Below are 26,636 nucleotides of genomic sequence, written 5' to 3' on the forward strand. Positions count from 1 at the left end.
AATTCATTTGCCAGTATTACTTTTCCACCAACGGTGGGTTTGATTTTGGGAGTTTCAAAAATTAAATAAAATTTTCTGACCAAATAAATGTTGGTATTTAAATGGAACAGTGATGATTAAAGTTGTAAATGGATGAAGTGTTTGACGTATTACATGCAAATAAAAGTATGTTTGATTCATTTATATTTACAAATAGATTCATTTATAAATTCGTTTATTTAAAAATAATATTTTCCTACATATTTATTAAACATTCGTCAATATTAAATGAATCGAGCCTAACATATAAATAATTATTTAAACATATTTTAAATTCTGATAGTCTCCTAGAAACTGGAATTGGATTCTTCAGGCTTCGTCTCATCTAACCATGTCCAAGTGCCCCCGACCAAATATACGACAGACAGATCACGAATAAGAGACGGACCGACCATCAGCATGCATTAATTGGCAAATTAAAAGGACTTTCACGTTACAACGATAAATAAGAAAGGTACTCTGGTGGGTGTATTCTAGACCTGACAGCCTTGTTGTACAGCACCTAAACTAATACTGTTCATATTTTGTGCATAGTAAATAAATAATTAATCCCTGATAATGATGATGATGATGATGATCTCACTGTTATCAATCTGAGAACCTGAACTTCAATATGAAGCCATCTCTCTTTTCTCTCTCCAATATGCTCATATACACACGCATAAATCCCTGCCATCTGCAACCAACTATGCATTGGCATTTATTACCCCTCTCCTCTTCTCCAATGACTAACTAACATGAATCCCTATTAGATTTTTTTTAAGCCTCAACGTCAATTTCTCTCGTCTTTCCGAAAACCACTTCTAATTTTCTCCCCGTTTCGGAAGGCCTTTCAGGTGCGCTGTAGCAGCTGCAGCCTCGCGACCCTTAAAGCATTTTAAGATCAACCCTTCTCAAAATAACTTCTCTCCTTCATTTTAAGTGCTTCTCTTCATATATGTTTGGTTTGCATGTTACTTACCCTCGTTGTCCTATCCATTCCATTCATTCCCAATCACAAAGACTCTTCATTTGTTGCACAATCACAAACTTTTCTCACTTCCTGTCTCTTGTTTTCTCATTGCAAGACGTACAAGTTGGATAGCTGTGTTGGAAGATGTTAGCAGTTGAAGAAATTCTGAGTGAACTTGCCGAGGAGGAGGTAAACGGGCATGGGTTGCCGCCGGGGTTTCGGTTTCACCCCACTGACGAGGAACTGGTAACCTTTTATTTGGCTTCCAAGGTATTTAATGGAAGCTTCTGTGGAGTGGAGATTGCTGAGGTTGACCTTAACAGATGCGAACCTTGGGAGCTTCCAGGTATATATATGCTTTGCTTATCGACAAAGCCAAAATTAATAGCGTGATTATATGATATTACCCGGGAATATTCTCTATCCACCATACATCATTGCATCTTTTTTAGCATCTTACCGGACGCTTCTATAGATTCCTCAGATGAGTTCCGTTTCTTTCTTCTCAGCTGAGCCTGAGAAGATGCTCTTTTCCATGTCCCTTGTATTTTTTCTTTTTGGATAAGCTTAAAATCCTGGTTTCCTTTTCAGTGGAGTCTAGTTAAGAGAATGTAGACTAGTTAAGCTGTAGTTGTGTCTTCATAATCCTGTTGCATCTTGGTTTTGTTCTTCTATGAAGAAGCATAGTTTTGTGTTGGCCAGCGAGCGCCGAGATATTTTATATTAAAATAGGCCTAGAGCATTTTGTAAGGAGGAATTTGCAGTACATAAATGTTTAATAAGTATGTTTCCAGGAAATCCTGCAGCACACTCTAAACGGAAGAGCCCCTTGCTAAGAGCACGGGTCTTGTAAACTGTTAACATGTCCACCAAAATTCGGAGACATGTTGGGTTTAACGCCATATATATATATATTTAAAGGATTTGAACATTGTCTCATTGTCATGCAATATATACCATTAATATTCTGAGTCAATTCATAAATTTTGTGCACTTAAGAGACGGAAAATTCAATGGATTATTGATGAATATATATACGCATATTAAATATAAATATAAAGTCTTGTCCATCTTTAGTTGAAGCTAGTAAATATGTGTAGTAGCAATTAATTTGATGTGAACGGTGATCAGATGTTGCGAAAATGGGGGAGAGAGAATGGTACTTCTTCAGCTTGAGGGACAGGAAATACCCAAGCGGGCTGAGAACAAACAGAGCCACTGGAGCTGGGTACTGGAAAGCCACAGGCAAAGATAGGGAAGTGTACAGTGCCTCAACCGGAGCTCTTTTGGGAATGAAAAAAACCCTTGTTTTCTACAAGGGCAGGGCACCCCGTGGGGAGAAGACCAAGTGGGTCATGCATGAGTACCGCTTGGACGGTGACTTCTCCTGCCGCCCCTCCTGCAAGGTAATGGGCCCCACCGCCACACGTGCGCCGTGGGAATCTCATCTCAATCAACTTGTTTGTCGCTTTCAGGGTTTGACTTGTTATGTTTATACGATACATTTTGTGGAACTCATCATCTGCAATTGTTAAGGGGGGTATGGTGGTATTATGGTGTTGCGTGCATGCCGATTTGACAACTTTCACCATATTATTAACCACTCGAGCAAGCAGGGTAGTTTTTGATGTGATTGGTTTTGGTTTTTCACTCCATCACTGTTATATGGCTGTCAGTACGTAACAGTTACCATTTCTGCATTTAATTATCCTTATAAAGCTGCTTCACCTTCTGACCTTCGTTTTCTTAATTAGCATTAGCTAATTAACCTGTTAATGCACTAATTAGAAAGAAGGCTAAACCATGCACGCGCGAAACATGTTCCTAAGTCCAAACTAAATGGTTCTAACATAACCTGCTTTGTTTGTGCTTAAATCTTCTTGCCCTTACCACTTAATATGGTTTTTTTTTGTAGGAAGAATGGGTGATTTGCAGAATATTTCATAAAACAATTGAGAAGAAGAATGCCCTTGCTCAAGGTCAAAGCTATGTACTGGCAGTGTCTTCGTCTTCAACAACTTTCTTGCCTCCATTGCTTGAAACTCCAACACCGTTGTTAAAATCTGAGTCTCAAACTCTAATGCAAGCTCACAACTCTTTTTTGATTCACCGCCATGAAAATGACCTGAAAAGCCTGATAAACCCAGTTGTCTCACAGTCCCAATCCCAGCTCTTCCCATCTAATGGACTCCAACCCTCCTATTCACCAACTTCCACTTTTGCCACAACCGACAAGAACGCTGTGACAAACACCACCACCACCACCTCATCAGCAGCTATGCTCTTCAAGTCCCTATTCTCACATCAAGATTGCTTATTTAAGGAACAAGCTGCTTTTCCCAAACAGTGTAAGGCAGAGGCTGACTTTTCCTATTTAAATCTGCCTGCTGCCAACACCTTGAACTGGATGGATAGGATTCATCCCAGCCCACCATGTCAAAACCCTTTGTTCTTCGACATGGATTATAGCGTGTTGGGGTTTGCTGAAGGTGTTAGGGGTACTGCTCGGGGGGACACTAACGCACATGACATGTCCACTTCAATTTCCATTAATAGGGCCAGCGGTCAGATGATTTTAAATCCTCCCACCACCACAGCCTCTGGAGAATCCGGGCCGCTAGATTGATAAAATCTTAAAATATTGTTAAGAATAGGATCACTACTATCTATCTATGTCCATATCAGTAGATTGGGTGATGAGTTTTAATCGTTACATTTACGTTTACGTGTATCTGGAGCAGAATTTAGTATTCATCAGCTCTAATGAATATTATTCTACTTACCTTTGTATTGTAGAACCTGCAGCCCGCTCTGCCAACAGCTTTTCTTAAAATTGTGATAAAAGAAAAAACCAAAAGCTGCTGCCGTTCCAGAGATACGCTTGAAGAGCTGCAATATAAAATTGGGTTGGAGTGTGAGACGAGGGCAAAGAAAAAGAAAAAGCTCCAATTGGATTATCCCTAATTGACTTAATAAAAAATTTGGAACTCTTAACAGTTAATCATTTTTTTTTTTTTTGAAATGTGTTAATCGGTCAAATTATTGTCAACTGAAATTTGATCATCTATTTTTGTCCAAGACAAATTTAAAATATTAAAAATTTTCATGACAAATTTTTTCTTTATTTTTAATTCAAAAAAGTTTAAAAGAAATAAAAGAACCAAAAAAATATAATAACAAACATTTCATTATAAACATTAATTTTTTTACTTTTCTTTGTTTAATTTTTTGTTGACTTTTTAAGGTTAATTTTAAGTTTTTCAAATATTTTTAGTTTTCATTTTTTTTCAAGCTCATTGTCAAAACATTTATAAAAATATTAATTTGTATATGTTGGACTTATTCACTTATATAACGTATTAGATCTATCTTTTATTGGGCCTATAATATACTGTTATTAATAATTTTAATTACTAATTTAATTTGATTAATTATGTAATTTCAAACAAAATTAATGGATAACCGAAATACTCAAAAACTTTTAATTCATCTCACCAATTAATCTAATTAATTTAATTTAATAGGTAAATTCAATTAAAACCAAAAAAAAAAATGCACTAAGCAAATGAGTGTAGAAAGGGAACTGAGTGAGCAGCGAGGGAAAGGTTTTGTTTGATGGGATAGGATGAAATGAATGGTGACGTCACTTATAGGCTATAAGTAGCCTTCTGGGGATGAGGGAATAGGGTGTTTTGGGCATTGTACCTAGTACCTAAAGTTAGTAGGGGCATTGTGTAGGGAGACAAGGGGTTTCGGGCATGGATGGATGGATATATCATCATATCCCGAGAAAAAATGCATGCATTTATGAGGTATTAGTCATTATTGGATTAGAATAGCGGATGTCATCATCAATTTCTTGAGCTATTAGACATAGATTCACTTGTCTTCATTCATTTTCTTTTTCACTCTCTTCTTCGGCTCCCTGAAATGCATGCAAGGAAAACAGATAAAAAAGCTGATTCATATAAGATTTACTGAATTTGAAACCAATGATCTATTGGCTATTCAACGTATGTTCATCAGTAATTGAATGCACCGACGTCTGAAATTTAACTTTTACCGTAAACCATTTTTGTTTTAGATATTGATTCTCCATAACCATCGTGGAAATACCCTTTCCGTCCTTGTTCTTTCCTTCTTGTACGTCATCCTTACTCTTTCTTTCTTTCTTTTTTTTAAATCTTACCTTAAATATATTTCCCTTTCTTTTCATTCAAATATTTTAAAATATTGGCATAAAAATTTTAAAATATCTTCTTTCAATTTTTTAAAGTATCAAATTAATAAATAAATCAATTTAATTATATAAAAATTTAAAAACATTGTTTGATGTAATACAATTATTTTAATAAATTTAACTGTTATTTAATAAAAATATAATTTTAATTATATTTTATTATTTAATTTTAATTATACATTAATTTATCAACACATTCTAAACTAATACTCTTAATAGTCATTTTATACTTTCATCTCACAACCACATCTACGAATAAATCTAAATACATATACTATCATTGAATTTAATTTCACTACTACAATATTCAATCTTACCACTACCACGATTTTTAATTTCACCAAAAGCAAAACACATCACCTATCAAAAGGAAGCCTTAAAGGTGATAAGAATGAACTAAACATCTCCAAACTCATCTTTGTCCAAGAAGAAACATATTATGCCCCCTTTCGTATTAGGATGGCAATGGAGTGGGGCAAGGGTAAATGTTACTAAATTCATCTCCATTTTACAATTAATGCACTTTACTCCACCACTCATCCCACACTGTTATAGATGTATAATTTTAAAAACCACTAGCACCTATTGATGCGGTCGTTGAGAGCACCAAAAATATCCTATTCCTTGTAAAATAATGAAAAAGAAATAGTAAAGGGGAAGTAAGGTCGAATCCTCAGGGACCGGATTATACGAATGTGTAACATTCCGAAATAGGGCCTAAACGGAACAGTGGTTGCGAAACCACAAATTCAGGGTAAAAAAAATAAATAAATAAAATAAAAAATATTTTATTATTATTTTGAGGTTCATGGTATGATTACATGATTGTGCGAAAATTTCGTGATAAAATTCTATGCATAAAGTGCTTAAATTGAGGTTAGGGACTAAATCGAATAATTTGCAAAACTTGCATTCTAGAAGTTTTAGTATGAAATTATTTTGGAATATTAATTAGGAGATCTTAAATGGTAATTTGACCAATTTTAAGTTCATGGACAAAATTAGGACATGGAAGGAATTTTTGAAAGTTTAGTAAGGAGGGCATTTTGGTCATTTGGTTATTAACATTAATAAAAGGTAAAAAGATGATAAAATTGTATCATCTTCTTCAAGTTACCAGCAGAACCTTACCTCTCTCCATAGCTGGGGTTTCTTCAACTTTCAAGCTTCATAGTAAGTGATTCCAAGCCCGCTTTTAATGATCTTTACGTTTTTGAAGTCCCTAGCTCGATAAAGCTTATGCTAGCAATAATTTAAGTTAGGAATCAAATTTGGAAAAATACCCATAGGTGAAATTTGTGTATTTTGATGTTTTATGATGGAATATGAGGTTTTAAATTATGTTAGACAACTTGTGCTACTTGGTTTTAAGTGAAAACGAGTAAAAGGCTTAATCGGTAAAATACCTAATAGTCATAAGTACATGTTAGTGTGTGAATTTGATGTTGCCATAGAAGGAAAAATGATCAGCATGTCATAAAACATAAGAAAATAGGATGAAGTTTAATTTACGAGCCTTGGGGAAAAGTGCAAATATGTGAAAGTTTAGGGCAAAATATAATTTTTCCAAAGTTTGAGTAAAGGGTTGTTTTGATAAATGTTGATATTAAATAAGCTAAATTTGCTATTATAGATCAAGAAGAGCGAAATTCGAGAGTAGATCGGGAAAAGAAAAGTAAAGGACTAAATTGTAAAGTTTAGTCACATTTTGTATCGAGGTAAGTTTACAGTAAATAAATGCAATATTCTTTTATTTTACATTATTATTGTCAATTTCAGCATTTATATATTTATGTTATGAAAATATTTAAAGTCGAATTTAAGGTGAAGTGACAGAGGAAAAGTGTTAGAAAGCCCCGGTTGAACCCTAGGAATGTTAGGATATTAGGGTTGACAGGACAGAACAGAAATGAGCCATGTAAGTCCATATTAGAAATATGGCTTTGGAGACAGGATTGAGCCATGTAAGTCCATATTATATATGGCATTGGAGAGAATAATTCATGTAAGTCCATGTCAAAGACATGGCATTGGCGAGATATTGATAGACAGAGACGACCCTAGTATCCTTAGTATTCCGAGTGGTTCAACGGGTCAGGATACGAGTTAAATTACAGTGAATTAACAGCAAAGGAAAAGTAGATTATACTTATGAAAAGGAAAGGTCGTAAGAAAGAAGGTAAGGGAATAAAGAAGAAGATAGAAATTGAGAAGTAAAGAAATTTATGATGTTAGATGATATTATGCATAATTATCCATTATGTTGAATGTTGTGATTTATTTGCTTGTAAGCTTACTAAGCCTAGTGCTTAATCTCTTTATTTTCTTCTTCTTATAGTACTTATCTAGCCACTCGGGGATCGAAGGAAACGTCGGAGGCCGATCACACTATCAAAGAAATAACTCGGTATAATTAGATGTTTTGTTTTGTGTATGGCATGTATAGAAACTTAGCTACTTTTGGTATAATATGAACAATGAATGATGTGTAAATACTTGCTAGTGATTAGCTAATAAAATGGCCGATGATATGCATGTTTATTAATATGTATGATTGAATGGTGATTATCACATGAAAATTATGAAAATGTGAAAGTAACCTAAAACAGATTCAAGTAACAGAAATGATGTAACTTTGAAAAATCACTAAAATTGTAGAAACATAGTTTAAAGATGAATAATATATGAAATTAAAGCTTATTATGTCTATTTTCTTATGGAATAAGAAAAATAGGTAAAGGTATTATATTTCATAATATATCTGAGTTTTAGTGAAACAGGGTCAGAGCGATTTCTAGAACCCCTGTTTCAACTTTGGAAATTCACCATAAATTGTACAAAACTAATTAGAAGGTATACTTTATATGGTTATAATCCTTGTTGAGTCTAGTTTTAAGAGAAACAAATGGCTTAGTGATATGAATTTTGTACAGGAAGAAACATGGTTCATAGTAACAAGAGGTTAGTGCAATCGAGTTTTGAAACAGGGGAAACTTTAACTAATAAACTGTACTAATTGGCCAATTCAAAAATCTATGAAAAAAATTAGTAGATAGATATATGAGTCTAGTTTCAGGAAAAATTTACGGATCTTAATTTCGAGTTTCGTAACTCAAGATATGAATTTTTAGGCGACTACGACGCAGAATGGCAGCACATTCCGAAATGCTTAAATAAACAATTTAAAACTATTTAAGTGATAGATTAAGTTTAGTAATGCCTCGTGCTCGATTCTGACAACAGTCTCGGGTAAGGAGTGTTACAGAATGCTTGTCTCTCGAAATCCTGGGCAGAATCGTGCCAAGAAAACCTACGTTCCTGGAAAAAAAATAAAAAACAGAATTTAAGAATTGATTTTGGAAGCGAAAATAAAATAAAAACAGAATTTAAAGTTTACTGAAATTATGATTACGAAAATAATAAAAATAATAAAGAGAGTTTTAAGAGAAAAGAAATTCTTATGGAAAAGTTCCAGCCTCCGGTTGTCTCATTCCTCATTGGGCTCAATCCTTGGCTTTTGGATAATCTTTCTCGACTCAAGTAAGCCAGTTATAGTGGAAGAGGACGCCTACGACCACCAGCTCCAAAGATTAGATTTACGATTTTTAGGGAACCTGACTCTAGCCAATAATCTATGCTAGACCAACGCTTCTCAATGGCGAATCCCACGCCATTTTGTCTTTTTGGCTCGCTAACCTCTGATGCAGTAAGTTAACGAACCGACTATGCAGTCCTTCGAAAACATACAAAGCGGCCGCCTTTGCATGTGCTGAAAAGCTTACTTCTTAAGGGCCATGACGGAAGCGTCAGCCCGTAGTGCGGAGAAACGATGAATACTTGGCAAGAAGGCTAAGTACGGATTCTAGGCCTCAAGAACCCTTTTTGGGGAAATATTGACAACTTTTGGTTGGAAGGGTTTTTTAGTGACTCATGATAATGGAGGGAAAGAAAATAAATAAAAATATGGAAAAAGAAATTTTATTGAAAAGAAATATGAAAGAACAAAAGACTTTTGGGGGAGAGTGTTTACAGAAAAAAATCCCTCCCAAATAGAGTCACTTCACCCCCTATTTATAGTGCTAGGGAAATAGTCTAATTGAACTTAATTCTAAAAAGATAAATACATTTAATTAAAGATAAACAAAGATAATTAAAATAAAATCCTAAATTTGAATAATCCTAATAATTATCTTAATATTAATTATCCTAATAGAATAAAATAAAATAGAGTCTTCCAAAATAAAATCTCTTCTATTTGCTTTTAAGTCATTGTGCCTTCCATGTTCGCACTTTTGGCACCATATTTGTCCCACGTTGCATATTGGCCCATTTAATCTCCGAATTGACGCTTTTTCCCTTCAATTTACTTTTCGTCTCCAATTTAGTCCCTAAAAGATAAAAAGACATAAATAGCTCAAATTAGTAGGCTCAAGCTCAAAATAAACACATGATTAATATATAAAAACACGTCATTTTAGAGTATTATCACCTATGTGAATGTTAGATGTATCCACCCCTACTCCATCCTGCTCTACTTTAATTAAGTTTTGCTAATTGTCTTAATATTTTCAATATTTTTAAAGTGAAGTAAATATTTAAATATAAAATATATGATTTTTTTTCCTATAATACTTTATTATATTTTTTCCCTTTTAATATATATATATATATAAAAGATAAAATGACAATTTTATGAAGCAAGATGGGGTAGATGGGGTAGAATGAGGTGCGGCAATTACGATTAACCGCTTCATACTCATTGTCCAAAAGCAAAAAAAAAAACCCACCTCGCTTCGCCTCACAAGCCGCATTCACTTTTCGAAAACAAAATCCTCTCCATTTAGAGTGAATTAGTTCAGGATCTATTGGATATTTCGGGTTTTGTCAACCCTAATCCTTATGCATTGTCACTTCATATGGCTCGCAACAAAATGAATTGACGAGCAGCCTCACTTTACTTGATTAAAATTAATTTCATTGACCTCGAATGAAGATGATTATTTATTGTAAAGTTAAATTTTATTATTAGTCTTTATGTAAGTTGTGTAATTGAGTTCATATGCTTCAATTTCGTCATTTTAATTTTTGTACTTAATGAATTTTAAAATATTATATTGAAAAATATTAGTTGTTAAATTCATTAAATTAAGTTATGCTCTTTTATAAAAGTCGATACTACAAAAATATTATCATTATGTAAAATATTATATCATCTTGCTATTTTCATATATTTCTAAGAAAACAGTTAAATAATTTTGAAATATTATTTGTGTTAAAATTGAAATTCTAAAATTTAAGAATTATAAAAACTAAGAATGAAAGATTAAGTTAGATAATATAGGCTAAATCTACAACTTTACGAATGGTATAAGGCCAATAGTAAAATTTCATCAAATAAATTTAATTGTTATCATTCGAGTTAAAATTAAAATTTCAAAAATAAAAATCAACTATTCCAAAAAAAATAGAATGTCAAAAATAGTCAAATTAATATATATTAAATTCACAATTTACATAAACTTCAAGCAAAATTGACTTTGTCATGATGAATATTCACTCATTCGGCACTCAAACCCAAAATAGAACATGGGTCATATACAGGTCCAGGAAAACAACCCACAACGATTCGTGAGCACACATACAACAAAAAAAAAAGGGGGGGGGGGGTGGGAGACTTGACTGGTCCAAAAGCGATCAATTAGAACATGTAAATTAAACAGACATACAAATCAACTGAACATGAAAATCCCCAATAAAGACAACATATGAACAGGTAGAAACCTCATTCAGGCACAATAGTTGAACATGTTTTCCATGATCGGAGAGCAACAAGCCGAACTTAAAAGTTGGTACCCATTGAAGTCTTTTACATCAAGCTCTTGATGCATTAACAGTGCTGGATATAATCATTGAAGATATGATGATATCATATTGAATAGTGAACATCGATTGAACGAACAAAAAAAGAACCTTCAATCGGGCTATCTTTAGATCTTCATAAAAGGTGGTCTGACTCCTGAGCCCATGCCATCACTCTCACCACTAAGCTTAAAACTCTCCACCAGGTTTCATGGATCCAAACTCCAAAATTTATTCAGTCATCAAATCTTGAAACCTTCTCATAGAAGACGAAGAAGATCCGCAAAAACAATCTTAAGCAAGATCAAAATCCTTGAGAACAAAAGTCACGAAATAAATTTAAAAAAGAAAAAGGAGACATAAGGAATCCACATAAGGCTCAAAGAAACCCTTATCTATTTAGAGAAAACTCAAGAGAAACGAAAAAGAGAGCACACAAAGGGCCTTAGTTTTGGTTTAATATTTTTAAAGCGTGGAATATACCTTCTCCTTACCTGTATTGTGGGATGCCTTATCATAAATCCAGAATGATGAAGCAGAGAAGAATTTTGAATATTATCATCCTAGACAGTTAGCTAGCTGCAAAAGGACTTATCTTTTGCATATGACCCTCTTTTTTAACAATAGTGTTATGGATGTGTGCTATTCTGAAACAATTTTATTACATGTCTCGCCTTCAGCTCAAAAATAATAATGTAATGAGATATTTTCTGCCAAACTTGATCCCCTGCTTCTTCAAGTTATTAAGCAAAGTGCTGGTTTCAAAATTGACACTCTGGCTACATGCTAAGTACCATGGTGGGGGACTTGTTGCTTTTGGCAGGGTAAACTCACTGCTAAGCGTATATAATACAGAAAATCTAATAGAGTTGAATGCTGTCCATCCAAAAGATTATCTTATGCAGCCCGGCTAAAGTTAATTTAATCTCTCCATTCCAGTTCTGGTGTTCTCTGTTCATTTTACCGAGCAAAGTAATCCTGAGAACTGATCAATTCTATGCAGGTTGTTAATGGAAGACTTAATACAACCGCGTCAGCATCAGCTTCACGTTTACACGCGTGCTTATTGCTTTGCTTGGGAGGAGTGCTGGGGGACGCACTACGAACGGCAGCAACGCCTCCTCTTGAAACAACAAATATGTAGTTATATATAAAACTCAACAGTGGAGCAAAATGGAAAATATGAAATAGGATGAAGGTGCAGCATTCAATTCTCCAACAGGACCATATAATTGCGAGGGAAGAAAAAGAATCCCTCAAACATGGAACAAATTGCATTTTTATAATAAGGATCAAATCTAATTTTCCATTATATGTACAACTTTGCTCTCCCTTTTACAACTGCAGCTCAGTTTGGGCAACCTAGTGCTAACTCACAAGGACATTATCTTTAATATACTACAAAATTAGGAGTTCATTGGCAAATAATACTAGCATTCGATAAATTTGATACCAAGTCCAGCAAATATTTCAGGGTTGCTGCATTTCCTCTGAAGACAAGTTGCTTTCAATTGAATCGGAGGCACGCTCTGGTTTTGTGGGCTTAGTTTCAACTCTGGGATTGTTATTGGGGCCCTGCTCAACAGGTTCATCTGACCTGTCATTTAATTTGAATGGTCTCTGGAAATCTTTAGCATTTCTACTGTCGATAAACAAATTGTTCAACTTCTCCTCCTGCAAACAAACAATTAAAATTTTTAAAATGAGGCAGCAAACTGCATGTCTGGTAACCACACAATATCGCTCGGTAACTTTAACCATGTAAATATGACTTAGAATAGATAAGGTTCCGTTAACCATTTGGGTAGATAAGAACTTCAATCATAAGCCTGCAGATGTGAATCCCCAACACATTATGCTACTGCCTCCCCCGCCCCCCCCGGGGGGAAAAAATAATAATAAAAAATAAAGAAAAAGAACAAAATTCATTTAAGATATGCAGATATGTTAGAACAAGATTCTTACTTTCATGCGAGCACTGCGGTTGCCAAATGTAAGTGCAAACAAATGAAATTTCACAGTTGATACAAAGGCAATAATTTGGTCCATTAGTCACTTGTCATCCAAAACTATAGTTGACCATGCAAACAAGTTAATTACTTAACTAATTTTAATGGCTACATTATATCTAAGCTATCTATCCTGTCAGTAACTTGATAGTAATAATTCATTGCCACTGCATGACTTCAAAACTACTTACCTTTTGCAGTGCTTCAAGTTTTCTCTGGAGTGCATCATGCTCAGCTTGAATACGGAATGGAACACCATGTTTCTGGTACACATTATTTTGTGCCAAGTCTTCATCAATGTCATTAGCAGTGGTCGCAAAAGGATGATTTGCAGGAATCCATCTGATTGTATCAGGGTCAACATCAGGAGGAATTGAATCCCCCTCTTTAAGGAAAATTGTTGGTCTCTTCCACTGGTATGCTCTCGACCTCCTTTTCTGATGGATAGCTTGCTGCTCTTTAGTAAGTGTAACTGGAGCTAAGCGATAAAGCTTTCCACACATCTCTATGGTTGAATTGCTCTTCCCAACCTTCACCAATGGATTGTTAAATGGATCATCATACTTGAGAGGTCGTGATCTGCAAAAAGAACAGATAACTAACTATACCATTAACACAAGGAGAGCTCATTGTAGCCAAAGCTGTGAAATGAGAAAGTAGAAATTAAAATTGATAAGGGACATGCAATGAAATGCTAGCCCTTAACTAAAAATATTTAGTCTGTAATGTCATGTAAGCAACCAAACTACCAAAAAGCAATATATTCATGAAATTTATATCCTTTAAAGGTAGCAAGACAAAGGAAAAAAATAACATAGAACGAAATCATACATGCCTCTTCTATCTGATCTTAGCTGGCCACGCCTTACAAGATCAACTACAGATCCAGGCTGGCTCTTCCTTGACTTCCTCTCTGCGTATGCTCTCAGAGCAATAACCATAATTGCAATTGCAACGCACAATCCCAGTGTAAGGTTATTTTTAGGGCGGTTTTTCATCTGAGACAAAAACGAAATGGACAGGTTCTTCATGTCAGACTTCCTTTTTCTAGTAATTCATACAAACACCATCTCTACTGGTTTTACACACATGAAAGTGAAAAGCAATATAACAAATACTAGCAATACAAGTAAAAGCAGAAACATGCTGGAGTGATACTTTGCAGTTAGCACCAATAGAGGAGCTGATGTTGACAAAATATTTACAAACAGTACACGGTGTGGAGTAAAATACTTGATAAGCTCAATATCTAAGCAATTACAATTAGCAGCACAAGTAATAAGCCAGAACTTGCTTAATAATAACACAAGAAATATGATCCGTTCTCATCATACTGAATACAGATAACCGTAAGTGAACATTACCAGGAAAACAACAGGAGGGAAGGATGTAATGGATTCCTGAAATAAGGCAAGTGGGTGTTTGGAATCCACCGCCAGAGTATGTTTCGCTGTATCAACAACCTCGTTCTGGGCACGATGGTCCTCCTCGGAGCTCACTGAATTATCAATGGCTCTCGGCGAAAACGTCCTATTAGGTGGTAGGTGAATCCAGTTGAGCCGTTGGCTTAGGCTATGCCTATGACGTAGTAGCAACGATGTTCCATTTAAAGAAACCTGATGCTTCCACCCCCAAATTGAAGGCTATTTATCAGAGAATTTACCGAAAGAAAGAACCCAATTCAATAATAGTATATATGACGGCAGTAAAATAAAATCCTAGGAAAATTTTGGGAGTTACCTGGCCAGGGAATTGAAGAAGCCAAATTGTTGCCATTAGATTTAAGAGATAGAAATACTCTCACACTGAAAAACAAGATTCATTTCAGTCGCCTCCCCTCCATGTGATAATTATTTAGGAGATACAGTATTGAAAATTTACCAGTAGAAAGGAAACACGATGTCAGCACCGCCAAGCAAGGGGCAACAGAGCAGTAACAGTAGTAGAAGTCAGTCACCTCACATTTCATTCAATCACTATGCGGATCGGATCCTCCTAAATCCTCATCTCTAAGGTCCAAGCTTTGGGTTTGGCTTTGCCGTATGTAAAGGTTACGTGTTCGATCCATGTCGCACACAAAACCCGTATGTATTTTTGTTGGGTTTACATTAGAGGTGTTGATACTTTCTAACCTGGGCCAGCCTGACCTCTATTAGCAATGTAGCCAAATATTTTCCCAAAATTTAAACTAAAGGTAAGTTTTTAAACCTGTGAAAAAATAACACATGACTAAAGGGATAATTGAAAATATATAAATAAGACACATGTCAATCTTTTAGTCTTTACTTGTGAAAATTAAATTTTTTCACCTACTGTAAAATAATTACTCTTTTAAATAAATTTTAAATTTCAAAATATTTTTATTGAACTCTCAAAATATTAACATGTTATCATTACAATCTTTCTGTTTGACTCGAATGTAAATTTGGACATCAAAACACATGATTTCAATTTTTAAATATGTTTATAACTATCATATAAACAATTTGAAGCCATCGTGTTATTAACACTCATAAATTTCAATCATCAAGTAGTAGGCATGTATATATATTTAAATATTGATTATTTTGCTTTGAGTTTAACTCACATCATATTCAAATAAACTTACATTTAATGCTTGTATTGATATTTGGTTGATTAAAGTAATTGATACGATATTGATATTTTGATAACTTAATTAAGATATTTTAAAGTTTAAGGATTAATTTATAATTTGAATAATAATTTCAAAATATACAATGTAAGTACCTGTTTATTGTGTTTTCATTTATGTTTATTTAATTAATAAAAATATTATTATTTTATTTTTCAATGAGACATTGTTAATGAAGATGGAAGCTTTGGCCATTATGTGTGAATATTTGAATTATATTCAAATATTTTGTCTATTTATACTTTATATTTATTTGATTTTATTTAGAGTTGCGACTATAGATGAAGATGAAATCTATAATGATAATACTACTTAAATTTGACATCTTTTATTTTAGTATCTAAAGGATTTTCTATCAACATTAATATATTTTTGGATAAATTACATAATTAATTACTAAACTATAGATAAGTGATTTTTTTCTTGTTTTGGTTATTTAAAAAGTTATAATTTTATCATTAAACTATTCAAAATTTTTATTTAAGTCATTGACCTGTTAACTTAAAAAAAAAACTTTACCGGCGAATTCCAAGTGACGATTCGACTATTTGTAGATAAATTTTTATTTAAGTCATTGACCTGTTAACAAATACTTGAAGGGAAATGAGTCGACTCCACCATCGGTCACTGGACAGTGGTTTGCAGTTCCAGTTCCCTTATTTCTAGAAGTTCTAATATAGCCAAGTGTCAGCCGATGGGATTGGACAAAACTACTGACAATGAAGATATTAAGAGAGTCCGATGCTACCACACCAACTCTTTTATCATGAAAAGGACGACTTATACGACTTATAAAGCGGAAGAATTTCATCAACTGCTAATACCCAACATCCACATTTCCACCAAATTAAAAATTGTGACAGAAAGGCCATACGCTTCAACGTAACAAATAATAATGATAATAAATACAAGGCGACCAAAGCATTAAGCCTATAACCGAATGGCCATGCTTCAAGTTTGAAAAACAGCTTGGATCAGCTCTGCTCGGATAGGCAGTATCAATGAATTTAGTTACTAAACAACAATCTTTTGATCATGGTTACTTATGGTTTAGGTTTAGTTCTACATTGGAAGGGATCAAAATAACACACATATAGTTAGTTGCCTGCAGGACTGGCTATATGATCTTCCCTAGTTTTCAATTTTTGATATTCTTAACTAAGCCATATCTAAGACGGTACGACCTACAAGGTGTGGCATCTATCTTCTGGACATATAATTCACCATAAGATTTGTATCAAGTAATCCCAACAATGTTCTACCTTTTTACTACTTGCAGTTTCAATCAAAATATGAAAATGGCTTGATATCAACCCTAAAATCTGCTTGTAGATTTGGACCGTTCCTGTTTTCTGCCTCACAGTCTACAATCTACATCTGGACTCATTCATTTGCCTTATCAAGGCAAAACCATTTTAGGGGCAGTTGCAGAAAAAGAAATTCCCAAAATAGCAAAGAAAAATAATTAATGACCCATCCATGACATTATTGGGTTTCTATTTTCTACTAATCAGCATTGACGCAGCAATGTCTGTTCCACCAGAATCGAAATGAACGTTATACATGTTTATAGCACTTACATTACATATCTCACCACCAAATGTGGTCCATCTCATGCATTCTCACAAATCGAATCTTATATTCCATCTACCATTCATGTCAGCATTGAGGGTCCAATTATTTTCCCTAATCTGCAGATATGGAACCTGAAAGAGCAATAATCACCAAGTGAAACACTAAAGTATAAGGGTCAAGCAAAACTTGACTCAAGAATCCTTGTTAATTGTATTGAAGACGAATACTTTCAACATCAGAAAACTAATGTTAATCTTAAATTATCAAAAAGAAAGTGGTTGCACAGCGTACTCAGGATTCAATAATCTAAAAGATTGCATTTGGGAGGGGATTATATAGCGGTTGCAAAAAGCACAGCAGGTAGAACATAGAAATTTAAAATGAGATGATTCACTGCTTACAAACATGACTTGGAAACCGAAATGCAATTCAGATCCCACAACTCAGACTAGTTCATATGCTCAAGGCACTCCCCGAAAACAGAATGAAAACCGCCCAACTTTAGGTTCGAATATTGACCAGATTGATCAAGATTGATGATTGGGGTAAGGGGGCAGCACCTAAAATAGAAGAAGCAAGAATAGGAAGACCACTACTTTAAAGTTTAGACTTTCAAGCAGCATTACAAAATGGAATTACCTGCTCAAATACTTCATAGCCAACTTTGAGCCTAACATCTTGGTCTTTCTGGAAATTGAAGATTTTATAAATAAATTCAGCAGCTCCTTCTGACTTCCTCTGTCATGGTAGTTGCATAAACAATTAACAAAAGAAAGCTAAAGCCATACATAAATTACTGCAGTCTTCTCACTAAAGAATCACTAGATTAAAGGAAACTCTGATGGCATTATCCCAAACAAACATGATAAAAGAAAGAACAAGTGTGAAAAAATGAATCATAAGACCCCACTATTAGCAAAACTATTATTCAAATATGAAGATAATTCAAAAAGGAAATAATCTGAAAACTTAAAAGGTTGCACGTACCCCCTTGAATTCTTGATCAACATCATATCTTCCCTTGATAACAAAATTGACTGAATCATCGTTGGTTACAAGGAAAGATTTTTTTCCTCGCAGTGTGTACCGCACTTTATCACGCTTATCATAGCGCATTCCAACACCAAGGCTTGTGAACAACTACAGAAAACTCTCAGCCACGTTAATAAACTTGGAAAAGAAAAAGATGCCAAGTTTGCAAGAGAATGTTGTTAGAACAAGAGCATAACCATTGGGGATAGCGTACATCATGATATGAGTGCCTTATCATTGCACAGAAGTTATTGGGGACTCCAGTTCTTGTGTCCAGCTCGCCTTGAACCTGATATATAGATACACAGACACATACAAAGATTGCTCAAATAAAATAGACCCAAGATGTATAAATATGTAAATTATCCCGTACAAAAGCATGAGGAGACCTAAAAAGGGTTACTTTTTTGGGTATTAGGAATTCCAGACTGACATTCACACCCAAATCTTAAATCCTATATCTCTCAGAACAGAAGTCACAGAAATAATCCATAAAAAGCTGGAAAGAAGCACCGAGTAAAGTTGCAATCTTTAATCATCTAGTGTAGTCTAAGTCCAGTAATGAAATCCTTTATCACTAAGGGGATTAAGAAAAAACATGAAAGAGCAAACTTATCAAAGTAGAATAGTAGAAAGCTTCACGAAGCAAGCAATAGGAACCTGCAAATGGGTTTTGGAATCGATGGGGAACTTCTCCTTGGCGTGGATTCTTAGAGCTTTGGAGTCACCGCTGTATCTCAACGAAGTCTGCATTTTTTCCTGCTTTGTTTCTGGTTTCCTATCTATCGAGTCGTATCCAGCCTATGCTTCCCTGCTTCCTGACGCTCTGACGCTATGCAAGGCTAAGATAGTAAGATAGGGCTTGTTGGGCTTTACACCCTTTATAAGCCTACGTTCAAATTCGATGATTACTTTTAAATTATATATTATTATGTTTATAATTGTACTTAAAAACATTTCATTTTTTTCTATAAATTTTATTATTATTAAATAAAAGTTTTAAAATTTTAAAATCTATTTTTTATTAATTAATATTTTTAGTTAATTTCCATTGAATGTACTTTATTCCCAAATTTTCATCTTCCTCTTCAAAAAACAACATTGGCATTTGCTTTGAATATATATAGATATATAAAATATAAAATCGTATTTTTATTTAATTTTATTAATAATAAAATAAAATATTATTATTTATTAACGCCACGTGTGTTGAATATATTTATATTAATAATAAAAAGCTTACTGAATTAATCTTACAAGTTAACTAATTATCTTAATTTTAAATATATATAACTATTTTTCATTTCAATTTTTAAATTAAATTTTATTTTAGATAATAAGATAATTATTCACTTATGTTTTAAAAATGAATAAATTTTAAAATAATATATTTTATAAAAATAATAATTCTTCCAGATAGTAACCGTCCTGAAATCTAATATAGATTTAAAATATAAAAGGAAAACATAAGATACAATTTTCGGCCGTTGCTTGAAATGGTGGCCCACTCATTGAAGCGAAGAGCATGTGGATCTTGGGTGCGACAGATTGGGCCACAACGGAGATTCGATGTTGGGTTTACTTTAGTTTACAACCGTCATTCTGGCATCTCCAGCTCTCTACCATCTAGGCGACCGACACGTAAAACGTGATCTTTCCATCTCCTCTATTATTCAGTTAATAATAAAGAATGAACACTATTTCTTGATCATTATTCCTACAGATTTCATTATCAACAAGTAAACAGTGGTCAGATAATAAAGTCGCAATTGATATAATTAAATAGCAGAAAACCCCTTTGGATGACTTAGAAATGCATTATGCATTGCTAACTAATGTTCGATCTTGTAAAGCTAATTCGTTTGCGTTTCCTGTGAAATAATACATTGCAGCAGATATGAACAAGCTGCACGAGCAAGTTAAATTAAAATCAAATGAAGATTTAACTTCAAAACCATATTACTGTCCTTATTTTGGTGCTCATGGAAATTGATTTGGTTGAGAGGGAGAATCACTAGGAACAAACACAGGTAGCTGGGCACCTCTCTGCAATCTACCCTGCTGATGATAATGATGACTCGATGTAGAACCCCTACCCAACCCGACAGACAATGAACTAGTACTCCTCGTTCCTCGGTTAGCCAGTTCATTCATAAGAGGACTGCCAAAAAATATCGATTGACCACTATACAAAAGCTCTGATCCAGGAGCCTGCAAAGAGCCTGCATTTCTGGATGAGGAAGAGACAAAGCGTCCAGCTTCAGGATCCCAAAAAACTGAAGTTTTGGAGCTTTCTATCGAGCTAGAATTTTTCCTGATAGGATATCCAGCAGCATGTTCATTCGCTTCACTTTGTTTTGTAGACAGAGGGGATTGATTGCCTGACGTTTCATACATGGGGTTGAAATGTTCTCTATTTGAATGTTGCTGTGCCATTGGAGAGGGGGTTATGCTGGAGAGATGAGCACTGCTAATTTCATCAACACTTCGAGCACATGATTCGGCGTCTTCTCTGCTAGCATGGCTTGAAGGATATGAGTTCAGTGTCCCTGCTCTAGCATTTTTTGTCCGAAACCCATGATCAGTACTAATGGGACTGCTTCTTCCACTAATAGTACTACTAGACACTTGATCAGCGCTGCAAGGATGATGCCTAGCGCCTATAGGACGAAGGACAGATGAGCTTGCTCTAGCTTTGGTAGCAGCTTTAACTGCCTCATTAGAATCCAATTTTGCAAGTTTCCATGCACTTATTCGGACAGGACGTTGGGGTAATCTTTTACCCTTGTCTGGTGGCTGTACAGCATCTGGATCTACTGTGGATGGTAAGCGGCCCGGGTCCAAATGTGGGACAATTTCATCCTTGCAAGAAAACATATTGATCAGTTATAACTTCTAATAAGTGACAGCAAATTCATGACAGATGATCGCCCTGATAGAGAATGCAGCAATGTTTATGTCCCTTAATAAGAATAACTAAGAATTTTAGATTCATATTTGTAGTGTAGCCACAATTTGTCAATAAAAGCGATAACTCTTTTGAAATTACAAACTAAAATCAAAGTTAATGACAAAAAATATATTCAGCTGCAAGTATAAGAAAGAATAGAGATGGAAGAACACAAAGCAGCCAGCAGAAAAGGATACAAAGGGATTTATTTTAAACATAAAATTCCTTTTGCAAACACTATCGTTTCCCCTTCATTTAAATTCTTAACAGAAGATACAGATAAGGATGTGAGTCTACAAACCAGGTTTCTCTGACAAAGCAAACTGCAGAACTATCATGAAATCACAGGTGATAATAGAACTAATAAAATCATATGCATGCCGCCTTCATTTTTTGTATTTGATGGCATACGCTATCACTGATATAAATGAGAGTTTTCATGTTTAGTAGGTATGGTAGTGGTACCTGGTGCTCCATGAAGATTCTTGGTGGGGTACACCAAGCACCTTTGTATTGCAAGCTCTTTCCAAGAGAGCTTCTTCCACTTGTGGCAGTCACAGCTGAACTGGTAGGTGATGATGGCATACTCTGCTGATCTCCACCATCTGCAGACTGTCCAGGTGGTTCACTTTGTGTTCTCATTGCAACAACATATTCATATGTTGTGATGCCCTGCAGTTAGAAATTACAATGGTTCAATATTTACATATTATAACAGGATGTATGTGTGCGTGTGTGTGTGAGAGAGAGAGAGAGAGATTGAAGGACCCACCTTTCTAATCAAAATTATATGGAAAAAGAACAGTTCGCCCAGAGGCACAAAGGCAAGAAAAGAAACAGCTGTGCAGATGGCCTGTGGTCATTTGTATAATGTTAGGGCAAAACGCATAGCAGCCAAGGTTTTCATTCATTCTTACAGAAATGAACACTATCATTTATGTACTCCAACCAGTCTCAGGGAAACAAGAATACATATAATTACAAAATATTTTGAAGTACCAAATTCACATTTTAGAACTAGGAATTTTACTTCTCAATGCCCAAGAAAATCAGAGGTTTAAGTCAATATTCACTCTCCATAGCTTGCAAAATAGATTGTATAAAATTCATGCAAATATTCTAAGATCTTAGCATATTTTGTCTTGGAAAGTGACTCAATCAATCAAGGAGCTCTATCACAAGCATAGTAATACTACAGAAGCATCTAAGCTCTTGGGCAGAGAATGCAGACAACATACCACTACAGTAGCAAAGGGGGGGCGGGAGAATCCAACTCCAAGCTTCTCAGTTATCTCACTTTCTGTACCCTTTCTATCAGTAAAACATCGCACAAGGACAGCAATGCCAACTCCAAACTCAACAATAAGCTGACGACCACATACATGCATACATGCAGGCAGATAAGAATAAGTTCAGTTCTTGCCAGGAGATGCCAATGAGTGACATGAACCATTGTCCAAACGTTATCCAAAGAACTTACCCAAACAAGGCTAGCTGCCATCAAGCACACAAAACTGATGTAATTTTTCCTGCCCACGCAATTATTCAACCACTGTATAAAATGGTAAAACAGTGAGTCATGTTCAAGATTAACAAAATAAGTACAAAAAGGCAGGATTGTGTTCAGAACACTACTACGAAATTACAATTTATAGAGCAAAAAGCAAAACTTACAGTACACTGCCAAGGAACTACAATTAGTCAACCAGAAGCCCTAAGTGATTTCCAGTTCAGTTACATAACTTACATGTTCTGGCTGTTCAATTCTTATTAGTTCTCAAAAACCAAGAAATTTAGCCAAAAATTTATGAAATTGAAAAAGATGAACGTTTGATAACTCACTCGACAATGATGATCAAATCCATCAACACATTTTTCACAACTTCTACAATGCTTGCTGAATTTGCGCACCTGCAAAAGGTGAGTTGGAAGGGCAGGAAGAGAGTTATTATAGCTCAACACCATGCAATCAGAAACAAGCTTCATCCAGAAAAAGCAAAATATATGCAAGCCGGTTGTTTCAGAAGCATGGAAACTCTTTAAGAATTAGTATGAATACAACCCTGGGGAAATTCTTGCTTGAAAAGCACGAATGTGTCTAACAAGACACAGGTAAATAAATAGCACATTAAAGGTACTTTATGTTCATCATATAGGAAGAGAAAGCTATATAAAGAAACTTTTTTGTATCTAAGCATGCACATAGTAAGAGTGCTAATGCACAAGTTCAGGCTAATGGTAAAAGAAGATATAGCCGTATTCTAGGTTTTCCTGTTGCTAATTTTGATAAAGTTAGCTTTGCTTTGCCTTCTCATTTCTTGTATTTCATTGAAAGAAAGTGAGAGGAAACAAAGGATAAGTCTTTTTTTCGGGTAGAGGGGGAGCATTCAGGTGCAGGGAGAGACCAAGAGAGGACTCTCCTGCTAGTGTGAACCTTACTTCTGCATTACACAATGTGCAGAATAAAGCGTCTTCTTCTCCAGATTGTTGCTGCAAAAGGTCTTCATCTTTGCAGCAATCTTCTTTTACAAGACAAGCACAAAAGAAACCTCCAAGTTTGGAACACCATTGTGAACGATGCCTATTATATTGTCTTCCATACTTTACTCTTATCTTGCAAGGCTCTTCGATAGAAGATGCATTCCCTGGTTAAACAGCATGAAATCCAAGATTAGTTGAGACATACAATGAACTACAGAGAAGTTCATATCTTAATACAGGCAGCCATTAAACAATTCCCAAATGAGTATTCTAACTATTAACCAGTTAAGTTCACAATTACCATACAATCTATTAGCAAACCCGTACAACAACTAGGAAAAAAGAAACAGTTACCAGACAGATCCATTTCAGTGTGTGATTTACGAGTTGGTGTCTTGTCAGCTTCAAGAAGAATTCCAGGATCACAAGGATCGATAGCAGTGCATCGAACATACAGGATGAGAACAGAGAGTGCCTGAAAACAAAAATCAAGCATTAAGATAATAATTAAGAAAGCAACTAACCTAAGGAAGTTTTAAACCTTAAGTAAAAGCAAATTAAAGGTTATTATGCTTACCACGATAGAGTAGACACCAATAGCCACATATTCATAGATATCTTTTCCAAGAAAGGGAGCAAAGAAGGCATAATATGCAACCGATAGCAAAAAGAAAACAGTAATGGCCACAACCTGTCCACCATTTGAAAAACAAACAACAAAAGAAAACAAAAATGAGTGATTGTTGAAACGAGACACATGCAAGAAATTTATCACATGAATCCTGCTAGAGGCTGGACCTTACAAGAACATAAACCAACAAAATGTAATGCTTACTTAGGCAAGAAAATGCCACCATGTTTAATATCAAGTCTACCATATATGAATTCATAGACTATTATGGCTCTCTTCTAAAGTCACAACTTGGTTTCAAATTTGATTTATTTTATTATTGGTAGTCTTAGTGATTATTTTACAGGTCAAAAGTAGGCATCCATTTGCAATGACATAAACTTGGTAAGCAAGGGGAATCAACAATAATGACTTTATAAGCTAAAATCAAAACCTTATTAGCATATAAAATTTTCCACATAATCTAATAGCTTATTTTGTTTGAAGCAATAGATAACAATTAAGATGTCAGCTTGTTTCAACGTTCTTTGGTACTTCCAAAGTAAAGCTTACATTACTTTGACCAACTATGCATACTCAAAGGTAGATGAAATTTTCGATGAGAAAATTGAAAAATTTTCACCAGAAATCCTTTTCCCCGAGTTGGATTACTTCTTCATGTGAAGGATCAATAGTATCAAATAAAAGAAACTCGCATAACGCCCTCAAAAAAATGGCGTTTAGTTCATTACTTTTTTTTTCGTACAAGTCGATGAGGACAAACAAAATCAATATGCATTACAAATAATAAAACTCCGGTAACCGCCACTCATAAATTCATAATATATATATGCATCATACATATATAAAAAAATCCCCTTGCAAAATATAGAAAGAATTAAAATAAGCAAAAGAGATTAGGAAAAGCAACTCATCGCTAGAGACAATAATGTACATAAATGAGACTAAAATAAACACACGGCAACTGAAATGATTTTTCAAAGTATTAACGTAAATGACATAAGAAGCAAAGACCCCAAATTGCTATTAATTTTAAAAGTCACTCTAAGCATTACTAAAAAGAGCAGCTGGCCGTATAATAAAAAGAAGGGGAAAAAAACCTGAAATGTATGAGCCGGCAGTTCCCATCCATGACGCCTCACCATTGTCAAACAACTGCTCCCAACTCCCTTATCCACCACTACATTTGAAAAAAAAAAAACCAGTTTGCAAACACTTCAAGCAAAATCTAAGAGACGTTTGCTTCACCACTGGCCTGGTTCCTTTTATTTATTTGTGGCATAAGAATCGACGTATCCCATGAATGAAGAAGAAGGGGTTCAATCTTGACCCAGTAGCAGTAAAGTAATTTAGAGAAGAAGCATAAAGTTAGTTTTCGGTTTTAGGGTTTGTAGAATTGAATGAATGCATGTCGATCAGAGATATGGAGAGAGGGAGCCCTTGAAGTTGAAGAAGAGGAGAAAAAAAGAGTACTTGAGTGCAGGTACAGTATAGAAAAAATATAAAAATGGGATTCGAGTAGACGGCGTCGTTTGTGAACTAAAATTTGAAATAAAATCAAAACCCCTCCGTTTTGAACACTGAACATTGATTCCACGTGCAAAGGACATGACATTCACTGTTTCACATGCATGCCATTACTTCCGTTTAATTGTTGGGTTGTTTCACTTTGTTTGTTTCTTAGTGCTTGGGGGGCTTGGCTATCATGTCGAAATCAGAGCAAAGGATTGACCCACATGGACATGCTAGTGCTTTTCCTTCACAATTCTTACACCATCATCATCAAGCAAGCAAAGCATAGCATAGCCTCACCATAGAAATTAAGGAAAATGAAATATGTCTTCGTTCACTTCCATCACTTGAAGCTGAGTACAGGGGCTTATACTTTTATCAAATAAATCTTTAGGATAATATTTTATCTCACTCTATAATTTTACTACTAACATTCTTATTATTACATCCAAGATAATCATATATCAATAAAATCCTTTATGATTTTATTACTAATCTTACACTTGAACAATATTTTTATTACATCCAAGCTCACATGCAATATAGTCACTTGTAATTTATCAACTTATCTCGAATAGTATCCTATCACATTTGTTTCATAATTCAACTATCAAAGTGAAACGCTTGTCTAGAATAACTTATGTTAGACTCTTCTTTTATACAAATTTCTTTCAATCACTAAAAAACTTTAAGCTATGATTTC

The 26,636-nt window shown here is 34.6% G+C and overlaps 4 protein-coding genes across 8 annotated transcripts; 1 reads left to right on the forward strand and 3 right to left on the reverse strand.

Annotated features, from left to right (window-relative positions):
- The first annotated feature begins 599 nt into the window (after positions 1–599).
- Positions 600–3,867, forward strand: LOC108450757 (protein CUP-SHAPED COTYLEDON 3-like). 3 transcript variants are annotated; one of them, XM_053028607.1, is made up of 4 exons: positions 600–983; positions 1,107–1,337; positions 2,123–2,397; positions 2,907–3,867. In XM_053028607.1, the coding sequence occupies exons 2-4, from the start codon at positions 1,136–1,138 to the stop codon at positions 3,615–3,617; spliced, it is 1,188 nt and encodes a 395-aa protein (XP_052884567.1). In that variant the 5' UTR covers positions 600–983; positions 1,107–1,135; the 3' UTR covers positions 3,618–3,867. The 3 variants fall into 3 exon arrangements, with proteins under 3 accessions (XP_052884567.1, XP_052884568.1, XP_017604007.1); XM_053028608.1 differs by having other exon boundaries at positions 600–875; XM_017748518.2 differs by having other exon boundaries at positions 600–1,337.
- An 8,500-nt stretch (positions 3,868–12,367) lies between these two features.
- On the reverse strand, positions 12,368–15,139 carry LOC108450369 (protein MULTIPLE CHLOROPLAST DIVISION SITE 1). 3 transcript variants are annotated; one of them, XM_017747960.2, is made up of 6 exons: positions 14,981–15,139; positions 14,840–14,904; positions 14,464–14,721; positions 13,931–14,097; positions 13,291–13,678; positions 12,368–12,764 (listed from the first exon to the last, which is right to left on the reverse strand). In XM_017747960.2, exons 2-6 carry the CDS (start codon positions 14,873–14,875, stop codon positions 12,561–12,563), a joined length of 1,053 nt encoding a protein of 350 aa, XP_017603449.1. In that variant the 5' UTR covers positions 14,876–14,904; positions 14,981–15,139; the 3' UTR covers positions 12,368–12,560. The 3 variants fall into 3 exon arrangements, with proteins under 3 accessions (XP_017603449.1, XP_017603450.1, XP_017603447.1); XM_017747961.2 differs by having other exon boundaries at positions 14,464–14,715; positions 14,981–15,138; XM_017747958.2 differs by having other exon boundaries at positions 14,464–14,742; positions 14,981–15,138.
- Positions 15,140–17,192: 2,053 nt separating this feature from the next.
- LOC108453456 (outer envelope pore protein 21, chloroplastic) lies at positions 17,193–19,269 on the reverse strand. The gene is made up of 5 exons (XM_017751563.2): positions 19,020–19,269; positions 18,574–18,648; positions 18,315–18,467; positions 17,967–18,065; positions 17,193–17,458 (listed from the first exon to the last, which is right to left on the reverse strand). Exons 1-5 carry the CDS (start codon positions 19,110–19,112, stop codon positions 17,375–17,377), a joined length of 504 nt encoding a protein of 167 aa, XP_017607052.1. The 5' UTR covers positions 19,113–19,269; the 3' UTR covers positions 17,193–17,374.
- Positions 19,270–20,156: 887 nt separating this feature from the next.
- LOC108453454 (protein S-acyltransferase 21) lies at positions 20,157–25,942 on the reverse strand. The gene is made up of 10 exons (XM_017751562.2): positions 25,522–25,942; positions 24,368–24,481; positions 24,145–24,265; positions 23,749–23,954; positions 23,152–23,220; positions 22,790–22,861; positions 22,548–22,676; positions 22,082–22,162; positions 21,775–21,981; positions 20,157–21,221 (listed from the first exon to the last, which is right to left on the reverse strand). Exons 1-10 carry the CDS (start codon positions 25,564–25,566, stop codon positions 20,340–20,342), a joined length of 1,926 nt encoding a protein of 641 aa, XP_017607051.1. The 5' UTR covers positions 25,567–25,942; the 3' UTR covers positions 20,157–20,339.
- Between the last annotated feature and the right edge of the window lie 694 nt (positions 25,943–26,636).

This window comes from Gossypium arboreum, chromosome 5 (genome assembly GCF_025698485.1).
Source record: "Gossypium arboreum isolate Shixiya-1 chromosome 5, ASM2569848v2, whole genome shotgun sequence".
Classification (NCBI taxonomy): domain Eukaryota; kingdom Viridiplantae; phylum Streptophyta; class Magnoliopsida; order Malvales; family Malvaceae; genus Gossypium; species Gossypium arboreum.

Bases quoted from the DNA above. Each gene is read 5' to 3' on its own strand.
- LOC108453456 (XM_017751563.2), bottom strand. From the start codon at position 19,112: ATGCAGACTTCGTTGAGATACAGCGGTGACTCCAAAGCTCTAAGAATC. The intron at 18,468-18,573 runs GTACGCTATCCC...AGTTTTCTGTAG, and splicing joins TAAGGCACTCATATCATGAT to TTGTTCACAAGCCTTGGTGT. The intron at 18,066-18,314 runs GTACGTGCAACC...CTACCATGACAG, and splicing joins TTGATCAAGAATTCAAGGGG to AGGAAGTCAGAAGGAGCTGC.
- LOC108450369 (XM_017747958.2), bottom strand. From the start codon at position 14,875: ATGGCAACAATTTGGCTTCTTCAATTCCCTGGCCAG. The intron at 14,743-14,839 runs GTAACTCCCAAA...TCTGATAAATAG, and splicing joins TTCTTCAATTCCCTGGCCAG to CCTTCAATTTGGGGGTGGAA. The intron at 13,679-13,930 runs GTATGATTTCGT...TTCTTTTTGCAG, and splicing joins AGATCAGATAGAAGAGGCAT to ATCACGACCTCTCAAGTATG.
- LOC108450757 (XM_017748518.2), top strand. From the start codon at position 1,136: ATGTTAGCAGTTGAAGAAATTCTGAGTGAACTTGCCGAGGAGGAGGTA. The intron at 1,338-2,122 runs GTATATATATGC...AACGGTGATCAG, and splicing joins CGAACCTTGGGAGCTTCCAG to ATGTTGCGAAAATGGGGGAG. The intron at 2,398-2,906 runs GTAATGGGCCCC...TTTTTTTTGTAG, and splicing joins CCTGCCGCCCCTCCTGCAAG to GAAGAATGGGTGATTTGCAG.
- LOC108453454 (XM_017751562.2), bottom strand. From the start codon at position 25,566: ATGGTGAGGCGTCATGGATGGGAACTGCCGGCTCATACATTTCAG. The intron at 22,862-23,151 runs GTGAGTTATCAA...CATTTTATACAG, and splicing joins GATTTGATCATCATTGTCGA to TGGTTGAATAATTGCGTGGG. The intron at 21,982-22,081 runs GTGGGTCCTTCA...TTCTAACTGCAG, and splicing joins ATATAATTTTGATTAGAAAG to GGCATCACAACATATGAATA.